The sequence below is a fragment of the Leucopleurus acutus genome (genome assembly GCF_964270905.1).
Source record: "Leucopleurus acutus genome assembly, chromosome: 8".
NCBI lineage: Eukaryota > Metazoa > Chordata > Mammalia > Artiodactyla > Delphinidae > Leucopleurus > Leucopleurus acutus.
This window is the reverse complement of record NC_139151.1, coordinates 27,158,267-27,178,019: the sequence shown is the minus strand read 5'-3', so window position 1 is coordinate 27,178,019 and position 19,753 is coordinate 27,158,267. Positions and strand designations below refer to the sequence as shown.

General features: G+C 36.9%; 1 protein-coding gene across 1 annotated transcript in view; it reads right to left on the bottom strand.

Moving 5' to 3' along the window:
* Positions 1 to 200: 200 nt before the first annotated feature.
* KBTBD3 (kelch repeat and BTB domain containing 3) overlaps positions 201 to 19,753 on the bottom strand; it is a 49,598-nt gene continuing 30,045 nt past the window's right edge. The window contains exons 2-3 of the mRNA XM_082845546.1: positions 6,056 to 6,300; positions 201 to 1,912 (exon numbers count right to left, since the gene is read on the bottom strand). Coding sequence (XP_082701672.1) covers positions 310 to 1,912; positions 6,056 to 6,288 — 1,836 coding nt within the window. The 5' untranslated portion in view covers positions 6,289 to 6,300 and the 3' untranslated portion in view covers positions 201 to 309. The remainder of the gene's footprint in view (positions 1,913 to 6,055; positions 6,301 to 19,753) is intronic.

Sequence of the window (19,753 nt, the reverse complement as noted above, 5' to 3'; positions counted from 1 at the left end):
CATGGATAAAGTACTTTAAAAATCAAAACATCAAAGCCTGAATTTTATTTACATATGAAAATAGTAATATTCTAGACTCTCCAAGATTAAATTAAATACAATATAATTTTTGGTAAAATTTATTTTGTATTTTAAGTTTCTGGGAACTGCTAATTCATATATGGTATACATTCATAGTAATTCTCTCATAGAAGGTGCATTTTATGTTATTAAGCTGTAAAGACGGTTTTACCAATAATTAAGGTTAATAAATTTACTGCAGGTTTCTAAAACTGCAATAGTTTTAGAATATCTAATCACACACTACTTTTAGAAATGATTAGAAAACCATGGGTCCCTGTATTTATTAAACTGAATCACCTGGCAGTAAAATTCAGTTAAGGCTCTTGGCATTGGTGAAACTTCTTCCCACTCAGACCTGCTGCTGTGGTAGACCTGCACTTCATCTGTGATTTCATCTGGTGCATAATCACCACCTAATATATAAATTTTATCTTCAATTCCAACTGCACCTGCGTTGAAGCCTGCACATTCAAAAGACCCTTCACCCTTCCAAACACAAGTATCTGGACAAAAACTATAAACCTTATAAGTGGAAAGGTCACATATATACAGTGTGCAGTTTACTGGGACAGCTTTAATTAGTGTTGCATGAAAAAACTGCCCAAACTCTGCTACTAGTTCAGACCACTGATCAGTTGTAGCATTGTATTTAAAAAAGCAATCAAGTGATGGGTTAAAAGCATCTGTAATCTCTACCTCTGATCCAAGAACATAAATTACATTTTGGCATGCACTTGCTTCAGGATAGTATATGCCCCTGGGTAATGGGCTAACAGATATCCATTCTTTGGAAAGAGGGTTGTAAGATTCAACATCTAAGAGACTTCTAATGTCCTGGGATCCTCTAGTCTTTCCACCTATGACAAATAATCTGTTGAGAGCCATAACTGATGTATGCATGGTTCTTGGTGTTTTCATAGTTGATACCAGGAAAAAATCATTTTTGACCGGACAGTAGCACCAGGTTTGATCAGTGGCATCATGATATGACTCTGCAATATGAAGCCGAACTGTTCTACAACACGGCCCTTTGCAACCGCCTGTCAAGAATATTTTCTCCCCATAACTAGACAGACTAGATCCTGGCAAATCAATCAGGTGTGATTGTGGCAGTATCTTCCATGAATCACTTTTAATATTATAGCAAAATGTATATTGATCTTCTCCATTTTCCTCAGTTTTGTGAACAAATATGTATTTTTCAGTTGTGGATGGTCGAGCATCAGGGAAAAGTCCACCAGAACCTTGCACACACTTAATTGCATCTATGATTATGTCAAAACAGTTTGTGCTTTTGAGTAAACACTCTTCATTGAGTAAACAATCTTGAAGTGTCTCCTCAGATAACTGATATAATCTTACTTTTTTAATCAAATAAGGCAGATGCTTTTGCCTTGATTCTAAGTTATGTTTAGTCCAACTAAGGACAACTTTCAGTACAGTTTCTTCTTCAGGAACATTTAATTCATCTGATTCCAGACATTTTTGCAGTACTCCAAAATTCATCTCTAAGAAATCACTGGATTTAAATAATAAAGAAAAGTGATGTTGTACAAAGTATAAAGCATGATCAAACAAACGGGCAGAGCCATAGCTATCTGATATAGATAATAACTGTAAACAATTCACAAGATTAATACTTTTTATTAAAAAGTCACTGCAAGCTTTGGACAAGAAGGAAACTTGAAGAAATGATGACAACTGGAAGAACATTTCCACATTATCATCTGTTATCTTTGTTTTTCCAGTATAGGCATAATCAAGAAATGCTTTTACTGCTTTGGAGGACAAATTAGTAATGGTAACACTTCCACCATCTCTTTCTTTCATGTTTACTTCAAACATAGCCCTGCAAAAATGAAGAACACAGGAGAACAAATAAACAGGAATATTTTATTCCACGATAATTTTCAATATTACCTTAAAGAGGTTTCCTTTACTCTTAGGTTGATGTAAAATACATTTACAAAATATATTTTTAAAGCATCCTAATATATTAATTTAATATCTATAATAGTTAGAGACCATATGATTTATCTGTAAAATATATGTATTACATAACTCCCATATTGCAAAATATACACATTATAGATGACCCACAGCAATGGATCCAAAGGCTACAAAAAGATTCAAATTTTGCATCTGATTCGATGTTCTTATATATTATTCATAAAATTAGGGTAAAATCTCTCTAATGGCTGAATTTATTTACTTATGGGTTAATTTAGTATCAACTCTGCAGGCGATAACTAAAATTACTTAAAATATATAAAAGCTTCTGGGTTTAGGATTTAAAAGTCTTTTTCAAAATAATTTTCAATTTGGCAGCAGTGAAATATGTAAAAGATGGAATACAGTGAGATATCAGATGTTTCCAATGACTCTGTCTGTGTGGGGAAATCCACCAAATAAGATAAACTTGAATACATGTCTAAAAACACATTTCATACAGCACTTTAGGAAAAAGGGAATATGATTTTATGAAACTAAACAACAGTGTACCACACCAAACTAAAAAGGCTAAAAATAAGTTTTTTGTAGAAATAGCCACTGAGAGATGGAGACGGGTCTCCAGATCTGAATAATTAGACCAGCTTGAAAGTTCTTCATAATAAGTTCTAATTTATCCCCATCTGGTAAAGCTGATAGACTCTAAGGAAATAGGAAATTTTTTGGCTCAGTTTAAGCAAAAATATAAATTATTCGGAAATATTTAGGCAGGAGACTAAGATATATTTTACATTTGGCTTTGGTAAGATCAATATTGCTGTTCATCCTTATATTAATTTCATATCCAGAGTTATTCATTTTTACACTTTAAACAAACCCATTATGATGGTTTTCAGTAGAACTGCAAATAAAGATAAAGAGGAAAGAGCTACAACAAAGAACTAAAGACTGCCAGTTGAACATTCATTAAGACTAAAGATCATCTGATTTTGGTCCTGGTTTAATACTGGTTTGTATTTGTTCCAGTACTGTCCAGGACACCTTTGTGAGTAGTGCCCAGGCGCCCAAGTACTCTGGGGGAAAACCAAACTTCATTATTAAAGTCTACTATAGAGAGTAGCTAAAGTTACTACAGCACAAGTGTCCAGCTGAAAAATATGAGGAGCCTTCCAAATACAGAATACTCCTTAGGAAAAGGATGCTAACGCCCCTTTCTACTAGGAGTATTCAATACTTTTTAACACAATAACGAATAAATAGAGTTACAAAAATTTATACATGTTACACATTATGCAGGATATTTCAATAATGTATATCAACTTAGAAACATTAACCTGTGGTTATAATTAGATTATTAAGATATCTATAGTCAGTTTAGGGTAATAATAAGAGCATGGCCTCTAGAACAGGACTGCCTGGGTGGGTATCTAGCCTATACCACTTATTAACTGTGTGACCTTGGGGAGGTTAACAACTTGATTGTGCTTCAAATTCTTCATCTGAAAATGGGGATACTAGTAGTACCTATTTCACTGAGCTGTGAGAGAAATAACTAAGTTAATTGATGCAAACTATTATTAATATCATTTTAAGAAAAGAAGTTTTCTAAAATTGTATGTATTTCTAATTTACCACCAACTTCCACATTTTCTTTGAGAAGACACAAGTAATATATTTCTATATTTCATCCTACTCATCTTTAAAGTATCCAGTTAACTTCTATCTCAAATTTACCATGTTATCATAAAGTGTTTACACAATACGTGTGATTCCTTTTGAATCTTGTCTCCAGTGACTTTACACTCAATCATAATTTTAATTTTCCAAAAATATTTTAAAGGGCATTTACCATGCACTATGTAATTTTCTATTTTAATTTTATATACCCCAATATTTCTGTGAGTTTATATCCCAATACTCCAGTGAGTTTGATCATAACACAAAATTATGAATTAGTGGCCTTATCATACAAGAGTGTAAATAATGTAGACTTTCTATCTACATTTGTACATATTTTTATGTGAACTATATACTCATTTAGTAAAATACTATATATAATAAAGGATCTAGGTCATTATAAAACTGTCATTTGTTTTACTTCAAAACAGATGCGAATTTTGAAAAACATGTTGTTTTAACAATCATTTTTAAAAATTGAAAGTAGATCCCTAAAAAGCTTGGAGTAGGCTGAACAAAGTACTATGGACAAATATATGTGCAAATACATTTAATTAATAAATAACTTCAACATAAAGAGTAGAGGACTGCCAGTTCAAATGCTTATACGAATTTCTTACTTTGTTAACATGAAAACATTATGGAGAAATAAGACTGTGTGTTCATACCAAATTATTTCCATTTTTTGGCTAGGTTTGGAAATAATAATAATTGCAGCTAACATTAATTGAATGTAGTGGGCACTGACATAATCATTAATATACATTATTTTGGGCTTCCCTGGTGGCGCAGTGGTTGAGAGTCCGCCTGCTGATGCAGGGGACACGGGTTCGTGCCCCGCTCCGGGAGGATCCCACATGCCGTGGAGCGGTTAGGCCCGTGGGCCGTGGCCACTGGGCCTGCGCATCCGGAGCCTGTGCTCCGCAGCGGGAGAGGTCACAACAATGAGAAGCCCGCATACCGCAAAAAATATATATATACACGATATTTCATTCAACACTCATTATGAGTTAGGTCCTATTTTTATTATCTTAAATTTTTACAAATAAGGAAACTGAAGCCTGAAGAGGTTGTGTAACTTACCTAAGGTCACAAGCCTAGTAAGTGGTGGAGCTGGGATTTAGCTTTAGGGCATGTGCATTAAGAGGCCAAGTACTTAACCATTATACTGTACAGCTTCCTCTGATGAAGAGGTGATATGAAAGATAAGGGAGCAAGAAAGTTACTTGGAAGAAAAAGTGGATTAGAAGAGAGGTGGGAAGAAACTAGCAGAACCTGAGAGTGGGAAACATAAGAACAGTTAGGGCCCCAGTAGAGTCTGAATAAGAATAACTTAGGATACATGAGAGAAGAAATGAAAAGAATACATGAAGACATATAGTTAGGCAACAGGCTAGTAAAAGTTGTAGCCACCCTTGTCCCCAGTAAACTGTGATGCAGCACTGAGCCACTGCTCCCAAATTCAAAGCAGGAAACCCTACAGAAACAGGTGTTTTGTTAAGAGATTTAACCCCTGCTTACTTAGAATAAAAATTGTTTCTAAAACTGAACATAATGCAAAATACTGCAATTAGGATTTAAGTTTATTGCAGTATGACTAGGAGGGCTGAAGGTCAAGATGTCAGCAAGAGAGGTTTGTCTGTCTGATGAATAGGCCTCACAGGTATTACCTTGATACAGTTACCACAGTACTAAGGTCATGACCCTTAATCACTGTTAAGAATCAGAAACCCACTGTCATCACAGTGGATTCTTACAGTGTCATGACTAGGATATTCCTTGTAGGACGATCTACATGGGGAACCAAATTATATTCAGAATTAGAATCAGAAAAAGTTGGGTGCTCTCCAGAAATGGTTCTGGAAGTACTTTTCCCTACTGTAGGACTATCTTGGCTAAAGTGAAGAGAAATTCTCTGCATTAGAGTCCCTCTCTCCTGGACAATCCATGGGATATAATACATGACTGAAATGTATTTTCTTCTCAGACTCCTCATTTTCTTTGAACTTGGCTTCCATTTTTGCTCAATCTGTCCTTTCCTCTTTTCCCAAATTATACAGTGCAGGGATCCCCCAAACAAAACTGACCCCAGATCAAAACAATATTTTTCCAGAACAATTCAAGGGACTAATGTTCCACAGAACTTCCCAATCCTAGCCTGGGAAGACTTGAACTTTAAAAAAGGTACTCTTATATATTATATTAATATTCAAAAATCATTAGTTAATCTAGGTTCTAATTTTTTTTTTTAAGTATTAAAGATTACTGTTTCATGTTCTGTGGGGGGAAATTGAGTACAGCCGTAAAAAATAACTTAATTAGTGGTATCATAAAATCTGAGGGATAAACAGACAAGGTAAAGTACCTGAAAAAGTCACTGCATGCTGCTAACACACAACGATGACATGGGATTATTTCATCTTTCACGATTATTTTGAAATCGTAAAAGACATTTTGTTCTCGAAAATTCTGTAGTATACTTAAGATTTTCTGTCCATGATCTTCTGACACGAGGAAGTTGTTTTTCTTCTCAGATGGAATTCCATTACATGAGCCTTGTTGATTGAAATCATATGAATTATCCATAGCCACTTCCATCTGTTCTTAGAACTGGAATGAAAAAAACAAATCACTGATGTAACAGAGTCCTAATGAAATTTTCAGATCCAAAATTTGCCCTCTTAGTGTCAATCACAAAAAAATGCTCACTAAGAAGAATCATAATAGTAAATCGTGTCCTAAACACTTGTTTTCCTGACATTTAGCAATAAATTCCTTTTAAATTTTTATAAATATTGAGCTCACTGGAATAAAAAGTACATTATTAAGGGATAAAGTTCAAGGCTATATAACTGTGTTAAATAGCACAATTTATAAGTTGTATAAATAACTTATATAGGGTCTGAGTATATGACTAGTCTGTTATATGTAAGAGGTATTGCTTATATAGCAGGTATCGTTTGAATATTTACCCAACACATCCCTCTCCCTCCCATCCATTTTCTTCTGGTAGCAAAGTAGAGATTAAAATGTTAATATTGAAGCATAGGTATATGTCTTCTGGGATTAGACTTTTAAAAGACAATTGATCGGGGCTTCCCTGGTGGCGCAGTGGTTGACAGTCCGCCTGCTGATGCAGGGGACGCGGGCTCGTGTCCCGGTCTGGGAAGATCCCACATGCTGTGGAGCGGCTAGGGTCGTGAGCCATGGCCGCTGAGCCTGCGCGTCCGGAGCCTGTGCTCTGCAACGGGAGAGGCCACAACAGTGAGAAGCCCGCATACCGCAAAAAAAAAAAAAAAAAAGACAACTGATTGAAAAAGATCAGGGTATTAGATTGTATTAACTGGTCATGGCCTTTACTAAGGAAGTAAAAGGCAAACATTGGTCCAACTTGGCCTATCTGAAAGCAGGAAAGCCTTTTAAATATGAGGTCAAAAAGCCAAGATACTTGAAGGCCAGATAACTGTGACTTTCCCAAACTGCTAATTTAGTTCTAAGCATAAAAGTTTATACCACAAAAAGCAAGAAAGTAGAAAACAGAAAGAAAAGAAGATTGGGATCTAGGGGAGCCAGAAAAATAGGAAGCCTTGATTCCTTAGCATACTTCTGTTCTGGTTATTTATTGCCTTGCAAATCACCCCAAAACTGAGTGGCTTAAGACAACAATTTATTATCTCTCATGGTTCTGCAGGTTTAGATGGAACTTCTTGCTTGTGAGTTTTCATATGGTTAGAGTCAGGTGGCAGCTCTGGCTGAAGGCACCTGAAGGCCTGATTGGGTTAGAGGTCCAATACAGTTTCTTCATTCACATTTCCTTCAAATGGGATGGATGGCTAGAACAGATAGGGCTTTCTCTCCCTCTCTTGATATACTCTCTCCATGTGACTAGCTTAATACTTCCTCATAGCATGGCAGTCTCAGGGTAGTTGGACTTTTTACATGGTGGCTGTGTTCTCCCAGAGGAGGTGTTTCAAGCCCAGGTGGAAGCCAGATACTGGAGAAGTAGTCTGAATGGTCCTGCAGCATCAGTCAAAGCTTCATTCTAGGACTGAGACAATCTACCACTGTGTTGTCCAAAATAGTAACTGCGAATGAGATATCATCTCACACCAGTCAGAATGGCCATCATCAAAAAATCTAGAAACAATAAATGCTGGAGAGGGTGTGGAGAAAAGGGAACCCTCTTACACTGTTGGTGGGAATGTAAATTGATACAGCCACTGTGAAGAACAGTATGGAGGTTCCTTAAAAAACTACAAATAGAACTACCATATGACCCAGCAATCCCACTACTGGGCATATACCCTGAGAAAACCATAATTCAAAAAGAGTCATGTACCAAAATGTTCATTGCAGCTCTATTTACAATAGCCCAGAGATGGAAACAACTTAAGTGTCCATCATCGGATGAATGGATAAAGAAGATGTGGCACATATATACAATGGAATATTACTCAGCCATAAAAAGAAATGAAATTGAGCTATTTGTAATGAGGTGGATAGACCTAGAGTCTGTCATACAGAGTGAAGTAAGTCAGAAAGAGAGAGAAAAATACCGTATGCTAACGCATATATATGGAATTTAAGGAAAAAAATGTCATGAAAAACCTAGGGGTGAAACAGGAATAAAGACACAGACTTACTAGAGAATGGACTTGAGGCTATGGGGAGGGGGAAGGGTAAATGGTGACAAAGCGAGAGAGAGGCATGGACATATATACACTACCAAACGTAAGGCAGATAGCTAGTGGGAAGCAGCCGCATAGCACAGGGATATTGGCTCGGTGCTTTGTGACAGCCTGGAGGGGTGGGATAGGGAGGGTGGGAGGGAGGGAGACGCAAGCGGGAAGAGATATGGGAACATATATAAAAAACAAAACAAAACAAAACAAAACAAAAAAACAAAATAGTAACTGTGAGCCATGTATACCTATTTACATTTAAATTACTTAAAATTAAATAAAAATTAGAAATTTAGTTCCTTGGTTGGTCTAGCCATATTTTAAGCGGTCAGTAGCCATATGTAATATGATGGTTACTTTTATGTGTCAACTTGCTGGGCCACAGGGTACCCAGACACTTGGCTAAACATTATTTCTAGGTGTGTCTGTGATGGTTTTTTTGGATGAGCTTAACATTTGAATCAGTAGACTGAGGAAAGCAGATTGTTTTCCTTAATGTGAGTGGGACTCATTGAATCCACTGAAGGCCTGAATAGAACAAAAGGCCCAGTAAGATAGAATTCTTTCTCTCTGCCACTGTCTTTGAGATGGAATATCAGACTTCTGCCTTTGGACTAAAATTTGGATTGCAACTTTATTATTGGCTTTCCTGGACCAGTTTTCCGACTGCGGATCTTAGGACTGCTTAGCTTCCATAATAACATAAGCCAACTCCACACAGTAAATCAATCTCCCTATCTATCTATCTATCTATCTATCTATCTATCTATCTATCTATCTATCTATCTCTCCTTCCAGTTGGCTCTGTTTCTCTGGAGAATGCTAATACATGTGGCTAATGGCTATTATATTGTATACCACAAACATAGAATATTTTCATTATCACAGAAAGTTACTGACTAGCTGATGTACTATATGAAGAATAATGTGCCTGTATAAGAGTGTGTGCATGCACACGCAGGGGCCATTAATAGGATGTAATTCACAGTAGTATTGGAAAAATAAGTTACCTGCAGTAATTTTGTGAGCAGTGTTCTGAGTAAGTAAACAGACATATTAAGAATGAGAGTGGGTGTCGTGGAGGGAAAAAAGGTAATGAGAGGCTTGGGAGCATTTGTGAAGAAAAGTAAGGCAGAAAACAGTTGTATTAGAGTTCTTTAGAGAAACAGAACCAATGAACCAGTAGGCTATATATTTGGCTATAAGCCTATTTGTTATATATATAACTACTGGTATATGTGTGATGTGTGTGTGGTGTGTGTGTATGTATGTATATGTGTGCATATATAAATATATTATATATGTATATACATATAAATAATTGGCTCACAAAATTATGGAGGTCCCAAGATACGTGGCTGGCAAGTCAAAGACTCAGAACAACCAACGATGTAGTTTCAGTCTGAATCCAAAGGCCTGAGAACCAGGACAGTTGATGGTATAAGTTCTAGTCTGAAAGCTGGCAGGCTGGAGACCTAGGAAGAGATGATTTTTCAGTTCAAGTCCAAAGGCAGGAAATGATAATGTTCCAGCTCCAGCAGTCAGGTAGGTGAAGTTTCTTCTTACTCAGCCTTTTTGTTCTCTTCAGGTCTTCAATTGATTGGATAAGACCCACCCACATTAGAGTGGGCAATAATTTACTCAGTCTATCTACTCAAATGTTAATCTCATCCAGAAACAGCCTCACAGACACACCCAGAAAAATGTTTGACCAAATGTCTGGGCACCCTGTGGCCTAGTCATCACAACAGTGCAAATCTTACGTAAGAATGTTAATAACATCTGATCTAGGATGAAAAGAATATTCCAAGTTAGAGTGGGGTACAAAGATAATCATCACAACAGTGCAAATCTTTACTTAAGAATGTTGAGGGAATTCCCTGGTGCTCCAGTGGTTAGGACTCTGTACTTTCACTGCTGGGGCCTGGGTTTGATTCCTGGTAGGGGAACTAAGATCCTGCAAGATGTGTGGCACAGCCAAACAAAACAACAACAACAACAAAAGAATGTTGATAACATCTGACCTAGGATGAAAAGGAATATCCCAGTAATTCCTCACCTCACAAGGCATACTTCTTAAGTCACCTGTAAAACTGTTTATAAAATTACATGTTTTTCCTCCTTTTCTAATAACTATAAAATCATATATCTTCCCAGGGGTATGATGTAATATGAAACAGAAGAAGGAGTAGGGCTTTAGAAGAGGATAAGACTTGAGTTCCAATGCTGGCTCAGCAATATACTTGTGATACATTTGAGGCAAGTAACTTCTGATCTTTGATTCTCATTTTCTTCATTTGTAAAATAAGGATAAACTTTACCTATCTAGTTGTGTTATTGAGAAGATTAAAAATAATAAATAGTTTAGCATTTACTATGTGCTAAATAAATGAAAGTTAGTACTTATTTTCTATTAGAAAGTTAACATAAAAGCCAAAGAAATCATTTAAATGACATTAATCAAAATGTTTACATTTAAAAGGTGGTAGGGGGAGGGACAGCAGAAACAGTTCTCTAATAATTCCTAGGGCTTAAGAGGAAAGCTGAACATAAGAGCTATCATTGCAAAGTAGTTTTATATGGAGTATCAGGATCAATGAAAAGAAGAGACAACTGGTGGAGACTTGAGCCAGCCTCCTCTTTCTGACTCCATAATGATAGAAAGGAATACTTAAAGGGACTAGCCAGGGAGTATTTATACTACACAAGGGGTAGTATAACAGAGCAGGTAACCAGCGTGATATACACTAGATAGACATGAGTTAGTGCTGTGAAAAGGATCAAAGCATCTTTTCAACAACACAATGAGGCCAGGGTGTTACTCCTGGTCTATTTCTCAAGTCTAGCAATGGGCTACAGCATCAATAATCTGTAACAGCAATATAGGGTCTCTCCATGGTCTGCCTCAAAGAATCACAGAATTGGTTGAAAGACTCAGTCCTTATCACCTACACACCCATTGGAACTGCTCCGAATTCTCATCCATTTAAAGATACGTATTTAAATCCTTCTTTATTAGAGGAAGTTAGATACTGAAGATGGAAAAATAAATTTATCTCCTATAAGCTTAGATTCGTCTGGGTTTTAAAAGTTCCCTCAAAGTTTAGGTTTATAGGTGTTGACAAGGATTTTTGATCCACAGGGGACAATCTACAGCAGAAATTACTACCCTGACTTCCAAGCTGTCTAATCAGGGAGAGATGAAGGAAACGATTTGGGTAGGTACTGAATACTTGTTTCATAATACTTTCATTCTGTATGTGATTGATTACGTATGTGTGTGTATACATAAAATTTTTTTCTACAACTTAATTTTAAAATACATTCTTATTGGACATTTAAGGGTACCTCTACTTTCCAATTCTTTAATGTGGTCATAATTACCACTGGAAACTACCAAAATTTAAGTAATATCATGTTGGTTTTCCCCCGCCATAACTCTATTATTTTTCTATTTCTCATCTAGATGAACGGCCACTACACTTCCCAAGCTAGACACTTGGAAGCCGTCTTTCACCAACCATATACATCCATTTTAAAACCACTTCTCTCCATCCCTACTGCTATTCTTTTAGTTTAAGCTCTCATCATTCTCACTTGAATTGCCCCAACAGCCTTAACACTGATCTTTCTTATTCTATAAACTTTTATTTAAAATCTTCTGGGTTTCAAACCTGTGCGTACATTTGGGAATATAAAGATAAATGAGGCACAGAATCCCTGCTCTTACAGGTTTATAGGCTAGTGGGGAAAGAAATAAGTAAACTGTATAAGGGTCATAATAGAGATATGAGCAGTGTTATGGAAGCATAGAGGAAGGACAACATTCAGACTTGCTTTCAGGGGTGGAAAGGACAAAATAGAGAGGGGAGGAGGAGGATTGAGGAAGCCATCCTGATGAGTACAGTACTTGAGCTGTTAAAAAAAAAAAAAGAAAAATAGGAAAATGGTTACCAATGGTGAGAAAGACATTTCCAAGAGAAAAAATTAATTTATAAATGCAAAGGCATGGATAAGAGTTATTACGGCCCCTTTGGAGAAATACAAAGTTGAGGACAGGGGATAGGGTAAAAAAAGCTTAAGTAGTAAATAGGGAATGGCTCATGCAAAGTCTTACATACCATGCAAGGGGGCTTGGGTTTCATTCTATAGGTAATGAGGAATATTTAGAAAACTTTTAAGGAGTGGCATTATACCACTGGATTTACATTTTAGAAATATCATTCTGCTAAGAATATAGCAGTGAGTAACAAAGATGTGGCTCCTATCCTCATGGAGCTTACTATCTAATGGGACAGATATGCATGTTCACTGGCACTGGTAATGAGAATATCAACTTTAAAAAATCCAAACACTTTTTCTTAATGAAAAACAAATTTAATTTTGTTAAGCCACTGAGATGTAGCTATTACAACAAATAGGATTATCTTAATTGATGAATATTAATTTTAATCCCAGCAACTCAATAAACACATTTATTAATCTAAATATTTATCTGTTGATTCTCTCGTGTTTTCTGCATAAAAATTACATCATTTGTAAATACTAAGGTTGCTTTTCTTTCCTATTTTTTACCAATTTTATTTCTTTTTTTGTACTACAGTAGTAGCTAAGACCTCCTGTACAACGTTGAATAAAAGCAACATGGTTTGCAATACGTTTAAATATCACTGTATGTGTATATATAATTTATACCTAATTATTTATACCAAGTTATAATACATACATAAATAATTTGGACCTTGGATTAAGTCAGTTACTGAGGCTCATAGTTCACAGATAAGAAGTGAAACCAACGATAAATGTACATTGTAATTTTTATTTCTATAACTAGTAATGTAAGTAAAATGGCTTTATTTGAAATTTTCAAGTATCAACTAATACATCAGCATTACACACAGGTATTCACTTTTGTAAAGTGGTTAAAAGTTAAAGCCCTCCATGTTTACTCTATGTAGAATGGTCAAGCAGAGAAGCTGAAATGTCCTATTTTGTCAATTTGGCTTGAGTGAATTTCTACATGGAGACTTTACTTAATCAACGATTATAAGCACAATCAAAGAGAAAGGGCGTGTTAGTTTCTGCTTTATAACAAAGTGAATCAGTTGGAACAGTTCTCAGACCTTTCTGAGATGCTCTTCCCAGGTTATAATCCTCAAATTTGGCTCAAATAAAATTTTGCATTTCTTTCTTAAAAAAAAAAATAAAAGAGAAAGGGCACTGGAAAATATATGAAAGGGGAAGAGGGATCTGATCCACAAGATAACTAAAGCCATTGAAATTAATAAAAATCAATCAAGGAAAGTAAGTAGAATTAGCAGAAAAGAGGGCCAAGGATGGAACACCAAGGATAACTAATCTTAAGGGATAGACAATTTAAGTTGAAGAATTATTTATGCAGCATCTGCTACATACCAGGTGATGGTCTACACAAACTGAAAATATAATGGAAAATACAATCTGTAGTAGATACAGGTGAAAAAGTTCTACAGCTGAGAAAAAACTCACAAAGAACAGGAAGAGAAATGCAAGAAAATTAGGAAAGATGGTGGAAGCCAAAGGAAGAGAATTTCAAGAATGAAGCAGTTCCCATATTATCAAAAGCTGAGAGAGATTAGGTAAGGTAAGGACTGAAGTCACCGATGATTTGAGGGTGGGGTGGGGAGAGGCCAGATTACAGTGGTTTTAAGAGGGAATAATGAACAAATTTGTATAAATTTTTCTTTTAAGTTCAGTGAGGTTGGGACTAGAGGTGCAATTCTAAGAAATATTGTTTTGCTTTAGATGGGAGAAATTTGAGCATGTTAATACACTGACAAAAAAGGGGAGATATGGAGGGAAATTTTTGATAATGATTACAACAATCTAAATTAAGCACTTACATCCCTATCAAAGCGAATCATTTTGGACCTTTAAAGCAACAAATCAGAGAACAATACTATATGGCAAAACTTTCATTTCTGTTAACAGGTAAACACTGATAAGCAAATGAATGGTTAGAGACTCAATTTTCATAGTTTATCTGTGATATAACAAACCTGAAAATATTAGAATTTATAAGTAATTTATACAGCTATTTCATTCAATGCTCATAATCCTTTAAGATTAGTATTAATAATGACTTTTTCAAAATGGGAAATTGAGGCTGAGATTAAACAATAAGGTGTAAGACACAAAACTAACAGAAACATGCTTGTTTCACTCAAAGTCCATGCTCTTTTCAATACTATTCTGACCCTGGATTTTAATATCAAATGAAAGCTCAGAAAGTAATTTTAGTGCTCAAAAGATCCAACCATAAATGTACTGGTCAAAACTTACCATGACAATTTAAGATCATTCTGAATAAGAAAGACATATATGACAAAAATAAGAGCTAACATTTATAGAGCCAGTACCATGTGTTAGGTACTGGGCCATGGGTCTCACACAGCATTTAATTTAATTCTTATAAATATTACTCCTATAAAAAATGAGACCTCTGCTTTAGTAAAGTAGAGTAGACATACTTTTCCCTGTATCTCCTGCTAAGCACAACTAAAAACCCTGGACATATATAAAAATATATCTCACAAACATACAGAGCCTGTGAGAAGTGGAGAGAAACAGGCAGGCTGGCTAGTGAACTTCAGACCCAAGGAACAAGACAGTGATGAGTTCCTTGGGTTTTATTTTTGCCTAATATATCATAGATAGTGAAGAAGCTGACAACACTGAACACCAATGGGCACACACATAAAGAGATCCAAGAAAAACATGATCTCTTTAGGCAAAGGACCAGGAAAAAAAGCAACCTAGCAAGACAAAAGTTTTGACAAACACCACAAAAAAACTGGGGCTCTATACCACCAATGTCAGCAAAAGTGGAATGGAGAGCCAAGAATTCCACCCTTGCCAGACTGTAATGAGGTGCCTCAGCTCTCCTCCTCCCATTCCCCCAAAGGAATGCTGTTGGTGAAGGCTGAGTGGGGAGTCAGGACATTAATCATTTCTGGGTGGTAACAAGTGGCCACCAACAACCCCCCCCAATCAGTGGCAATCATGTGGCATGTGGGGAGCCTGACCTTCTACCCCCACCTGGCAGTAACATGGCATTCCACCCCCTCCTGGCTGGAGTAGAGTCAGAGGCCAAGTAAAGAATCAGGACTTCCACTACCGATTAGCAGCAACAAGGCCATCCCCAATGATGTCACTGGAGACCACGTGAGGAGCAATAACAAGGTGCCTCTTGTTATCAGCGGATAATCTGAGGCTGATATTGGTATCAGAGGATGCAGAGAGGGGAGCCTAAACTTCTAATTCTGTCCAGCAGTAGAAAGGAGCCCTTCCTCTCCTAGGTATCAACAGAGGTATAGTGGAAAGTCTGGACTTCCTTCTCAACCTGGCAGCAATGAGGTGGTAACTTAAACCGAAAAGAGCAGTGTTAAAAAAAACCCCACTAAAATACAAGATTTAAATAAGATCTAGAGTCTTATATAATACTCAATAGAGCTAAGAACCAGGAATATATCAAATTAAATAAGAAAAAACAATCAACAGACATCAACAGTGAGATGACACTGATGTCAGAATTATGTGCCAAGAATTTTAAGCAGCCATCACAGAAAAACCTCAGTGAGCAATTACGAAGTATATATTATATACATGCACATATATATATTATATACAGTTGTCCCTTGGTAACCACAGGGGATCGGTTCCAGGACACTCCTCCCCATCCAATACCAAACTCCTCAGATGCTTAACTCCCTTATATTAAATGGCTGGCATAGTACGCTCAGTCCTCTGAATGTGCAGATGTGGAACCTACAGATATGGAGGGCTGAATGTATACATGTACATATGTAAGTGATGTAATCCTAGAACAATCTCTAAAGCATCTATACAAAGAGATACACCCAGAATCATTATAGCAGAATGAAAACGGAAAATGGAATCCTAAAAAAGGTTCAAGTAACCCAAAGGAGGCAGAAAAAAGAGAAATTAAAAACAGAATAAACAGGGCTTCCCTGGTGTCACAGTGGTTGAGAGTCCACCTGCCAATGCAGGGGACACGGGTTCGTGCCCCGGTCTGGGAAGATCCCACATGCCACGGAGCGGCTGGGCCCATGAGCCATGGCTGCTGAGCCTGTGAGTCTGGAGCCTGTGCTCTGCAACAGGAGAGGCCACAGCAGTGAGAGGCCCGCATACCGCAAAAAAAACCCCAAAAAACAAAAAACCAGAATAAACAGAAAACAAACAACCAAAAAGCAAACTTCAGTACTAACATATTCAATAACTGTACTAAATGTAAATGGTACACACACACACACACACACACACACACACACACACACACATACATACACACGTACCAATTAAAAGACAGAGATCAGCAGAATAGATTTAAAAAAAAAAAACCTCAACTTTATACTTCTTAAAAGTAACTCACTTCAAACAGAATGATATAAGTAGGTTGGAAGTCAAAAGATAGAGAAAGATATACTATATAAGCATGAATTAAAAGAAAACAGGTGTGGTTATATTAATATCAGGTAAAGTAGACATCAACAAAGAAAAGTATCAGGGACAAAGAGATATATCACATAATGTCAATCCAGCAAGAAGACATAGCAAACCTAAATGTGTACATATCAAAGAAAAGAGGTGCAGTAATGGGAAGCAAAAACTGATAGACCTGAAAAGAAAAACAGACAAATGCATTTATTATAGCTATAATGCTAGAGACCTGAATGTCCTCTCTAAAATTAATAGAACAAGAACACAATAAATCAGCAATGATACACAAGAACTCAATAACACCAGCAACCAACAGAATCTAATCAACAGAATACACATGATTTTCACGTGCCTATGAAACATATAGCAAAAGTGACCATATCCTGACCTACCCTTAAATGATTTAAAAGAATTGAAGGCACACAGATTATGTTATGTGGCCACAATGAAATGAGACTAGAAATCAATTAAGAGAAAGGTTAACACTAAAATCTGAGGGGGCAGAGTCAAGATAGCAAAATAGGAGGACACGGAGTTCACATCTCCTTACAACTAGGGCACCTACCAGGCACTTGTGAGGGGCCACGGACACCGAAGGGGATGGGAAGAACCCCCAAGTAACCAGGTAGGACGTGGCGTGGGGGAGAAGAAATGGAGGCAGGATGGGATGGATGCCCCTGTGGGGTGGCTGGGGGAGGGGTTCCCACACCTAGAGTGGCCCACCCACAGTGAGGGGAGCAATGGGGATGCAGAGAGACCCTTGGGAGATTGGAGGATCAGAAAGGAACAAAGCCAGTGTTTCCCCTGCCCACCTGGGCCATACGGAGCCTGCTGAGGTCTTGGGCCTGATCCTCTGCACTCCAAGGCCACCACTGGCTGTGCAGAGCCCAAACCCTGCCCCTGCACTCTAATCCATGCTCTGAGGCCCCCTCCAGCCATGTTGTCCTTTCCGGCTGTGCAGGTCCTGAGCCTAGGGGCCCGCCCCCACCTTAAACCCCCACCACCACCTGAGGTCCTTGGCCCAAGCCAAGGCTTTTTCCAGCCCCTTTTTCTTTTCTTCATTTTTTTCTTTCTTTTTTTTTTTTAAACGTTGTGGTTCTGTTTACCTTGTGGTGGTATCATTTATATTTTTATTTTTTCTATTAAGTCTTTCATTTTTCTAATTTTATTTTATCTTTTACTCTTTGTGATTGTTCTGCTCCTTTTGGTTTCTTCCCTGCCTCTTTTTTTTTTTTTCCTGTTTTGGTTCTGTTTTACCTTGTTGTTGTTGTTTCACTTATATTTCTAGTTTTTCCAATATATTTTTTATTTTTCACTTTATTTTTTATTCCTCGATATCATACTTTTTTTTTCTTCTTTTTTTTGCCACGCCACACGGCTTGCAGAATCTTGTTTCCCAGGCTGAGGGTCGGGCCTGAGCTGCTGAGGTGGGGATAACAAGTCCAAACCACTGGACTAACAGAGAACCTCAGACACCAGGACATATTAATCAGAGTGAGGTCTCCTGGAGATCCTCACTTCGGCACCAAGACCTCACTCTACCCAACTGCCTGCAAACTCCAGTGCTGGACACCTCAGGCCAAACAACCAGTAAGACAGGAACAAAGCCCCACACATTAAAAAAAATGAGTTGACAAAAAATGTGTTACAGATGAAGGACCAAAGTAAAAACCTACAACACCAAATAAATGAAGAGAAAATAGGCAACCTACCTGAAAAGAAATTCAGAGTAATGATACTAATAAAGATGATACAAAATCTCAGAAATAGAATGAAGGCATGGATTGAGAAAATACAAGAAATGTTTAAAAAAGACCTAGAAGAACTAAAGAACATAAAACTGTAATGAACAACACAATAACTGAAGCAAAAAAATACACTAGAAGGAATCAACAGCAGAATGAGAAAGAAGAACAAATAATGAGCTGGAAGATAGAATGGTGGAAATAACTGCTGAGGAGCAGAATAAAGAAAAAAGAATGAAAAGAATTGAGGACAGTGTCAGAGACCTCTGGGACAACATTAAACACACAACATTCGAATTATAGGGGTTCCAGAAGAAAAAGAGAAAGAATCTGAGAAAATATGTGAAGAGATTATAGTTGAAAACTTCCCTAACATGGGAAAGGAAATAGCCACCAAAGTGCAGAAACTGCAGAGAGTCCCATACAAGATAAACCCTAGGAGAAACCACCAAGACACATATTAATCAAACTAACAAAAATTAAACACAAAGAAAAAATATTAAAAGCAGCAAGGGAAAAGCAACAAATAACGTAAAAGGGAATCCCCATAAAGTTATCAGCTGTTTCTTCAGCAGAAACTCTGCAGGCCAGAAGGGAGGGTCAGGATATATTTAAAGTAATAAAAGAGAAAAACCTACAACAAAGATTACTCTAACCATCAAGGATCTCATTCGGATTTGATGGAGAAATCAAAAGCTTTAGGGATAAGCAAAAGCTAAGAGAATTGAGCACCACCAAATCAGCTTTACAACAAATGCTAAAAGAACTTCTCTAGGCAGGAAACACAAGAGAAAAAGAAGAAAAGGACCTACAAAAACAAACCCAAAACAATAAAGAGAAAGGTAATAGGAACATATATATCTATAATTACCTTGAATGAAAATGGATTAAATGCTCCAACCAAAAGACATAGACTGGCTGAATGGATACAAAAATAAGACCTGTATATATGCTGTCTATAAGAGACCCACTTCAGACCTAGGGGCACATACAGATGGAAAGTGAGGGGATGGAAAAAAGGTATTCCATGCAAATGGAAACCAAAAGAAAGCTAAAGGAGCAATACTCATATAGACAAAATAGGCTTAAAAGTAAAGAATGTTCCAAGAGAAAAGAAAGGACACTATGTAATGATCA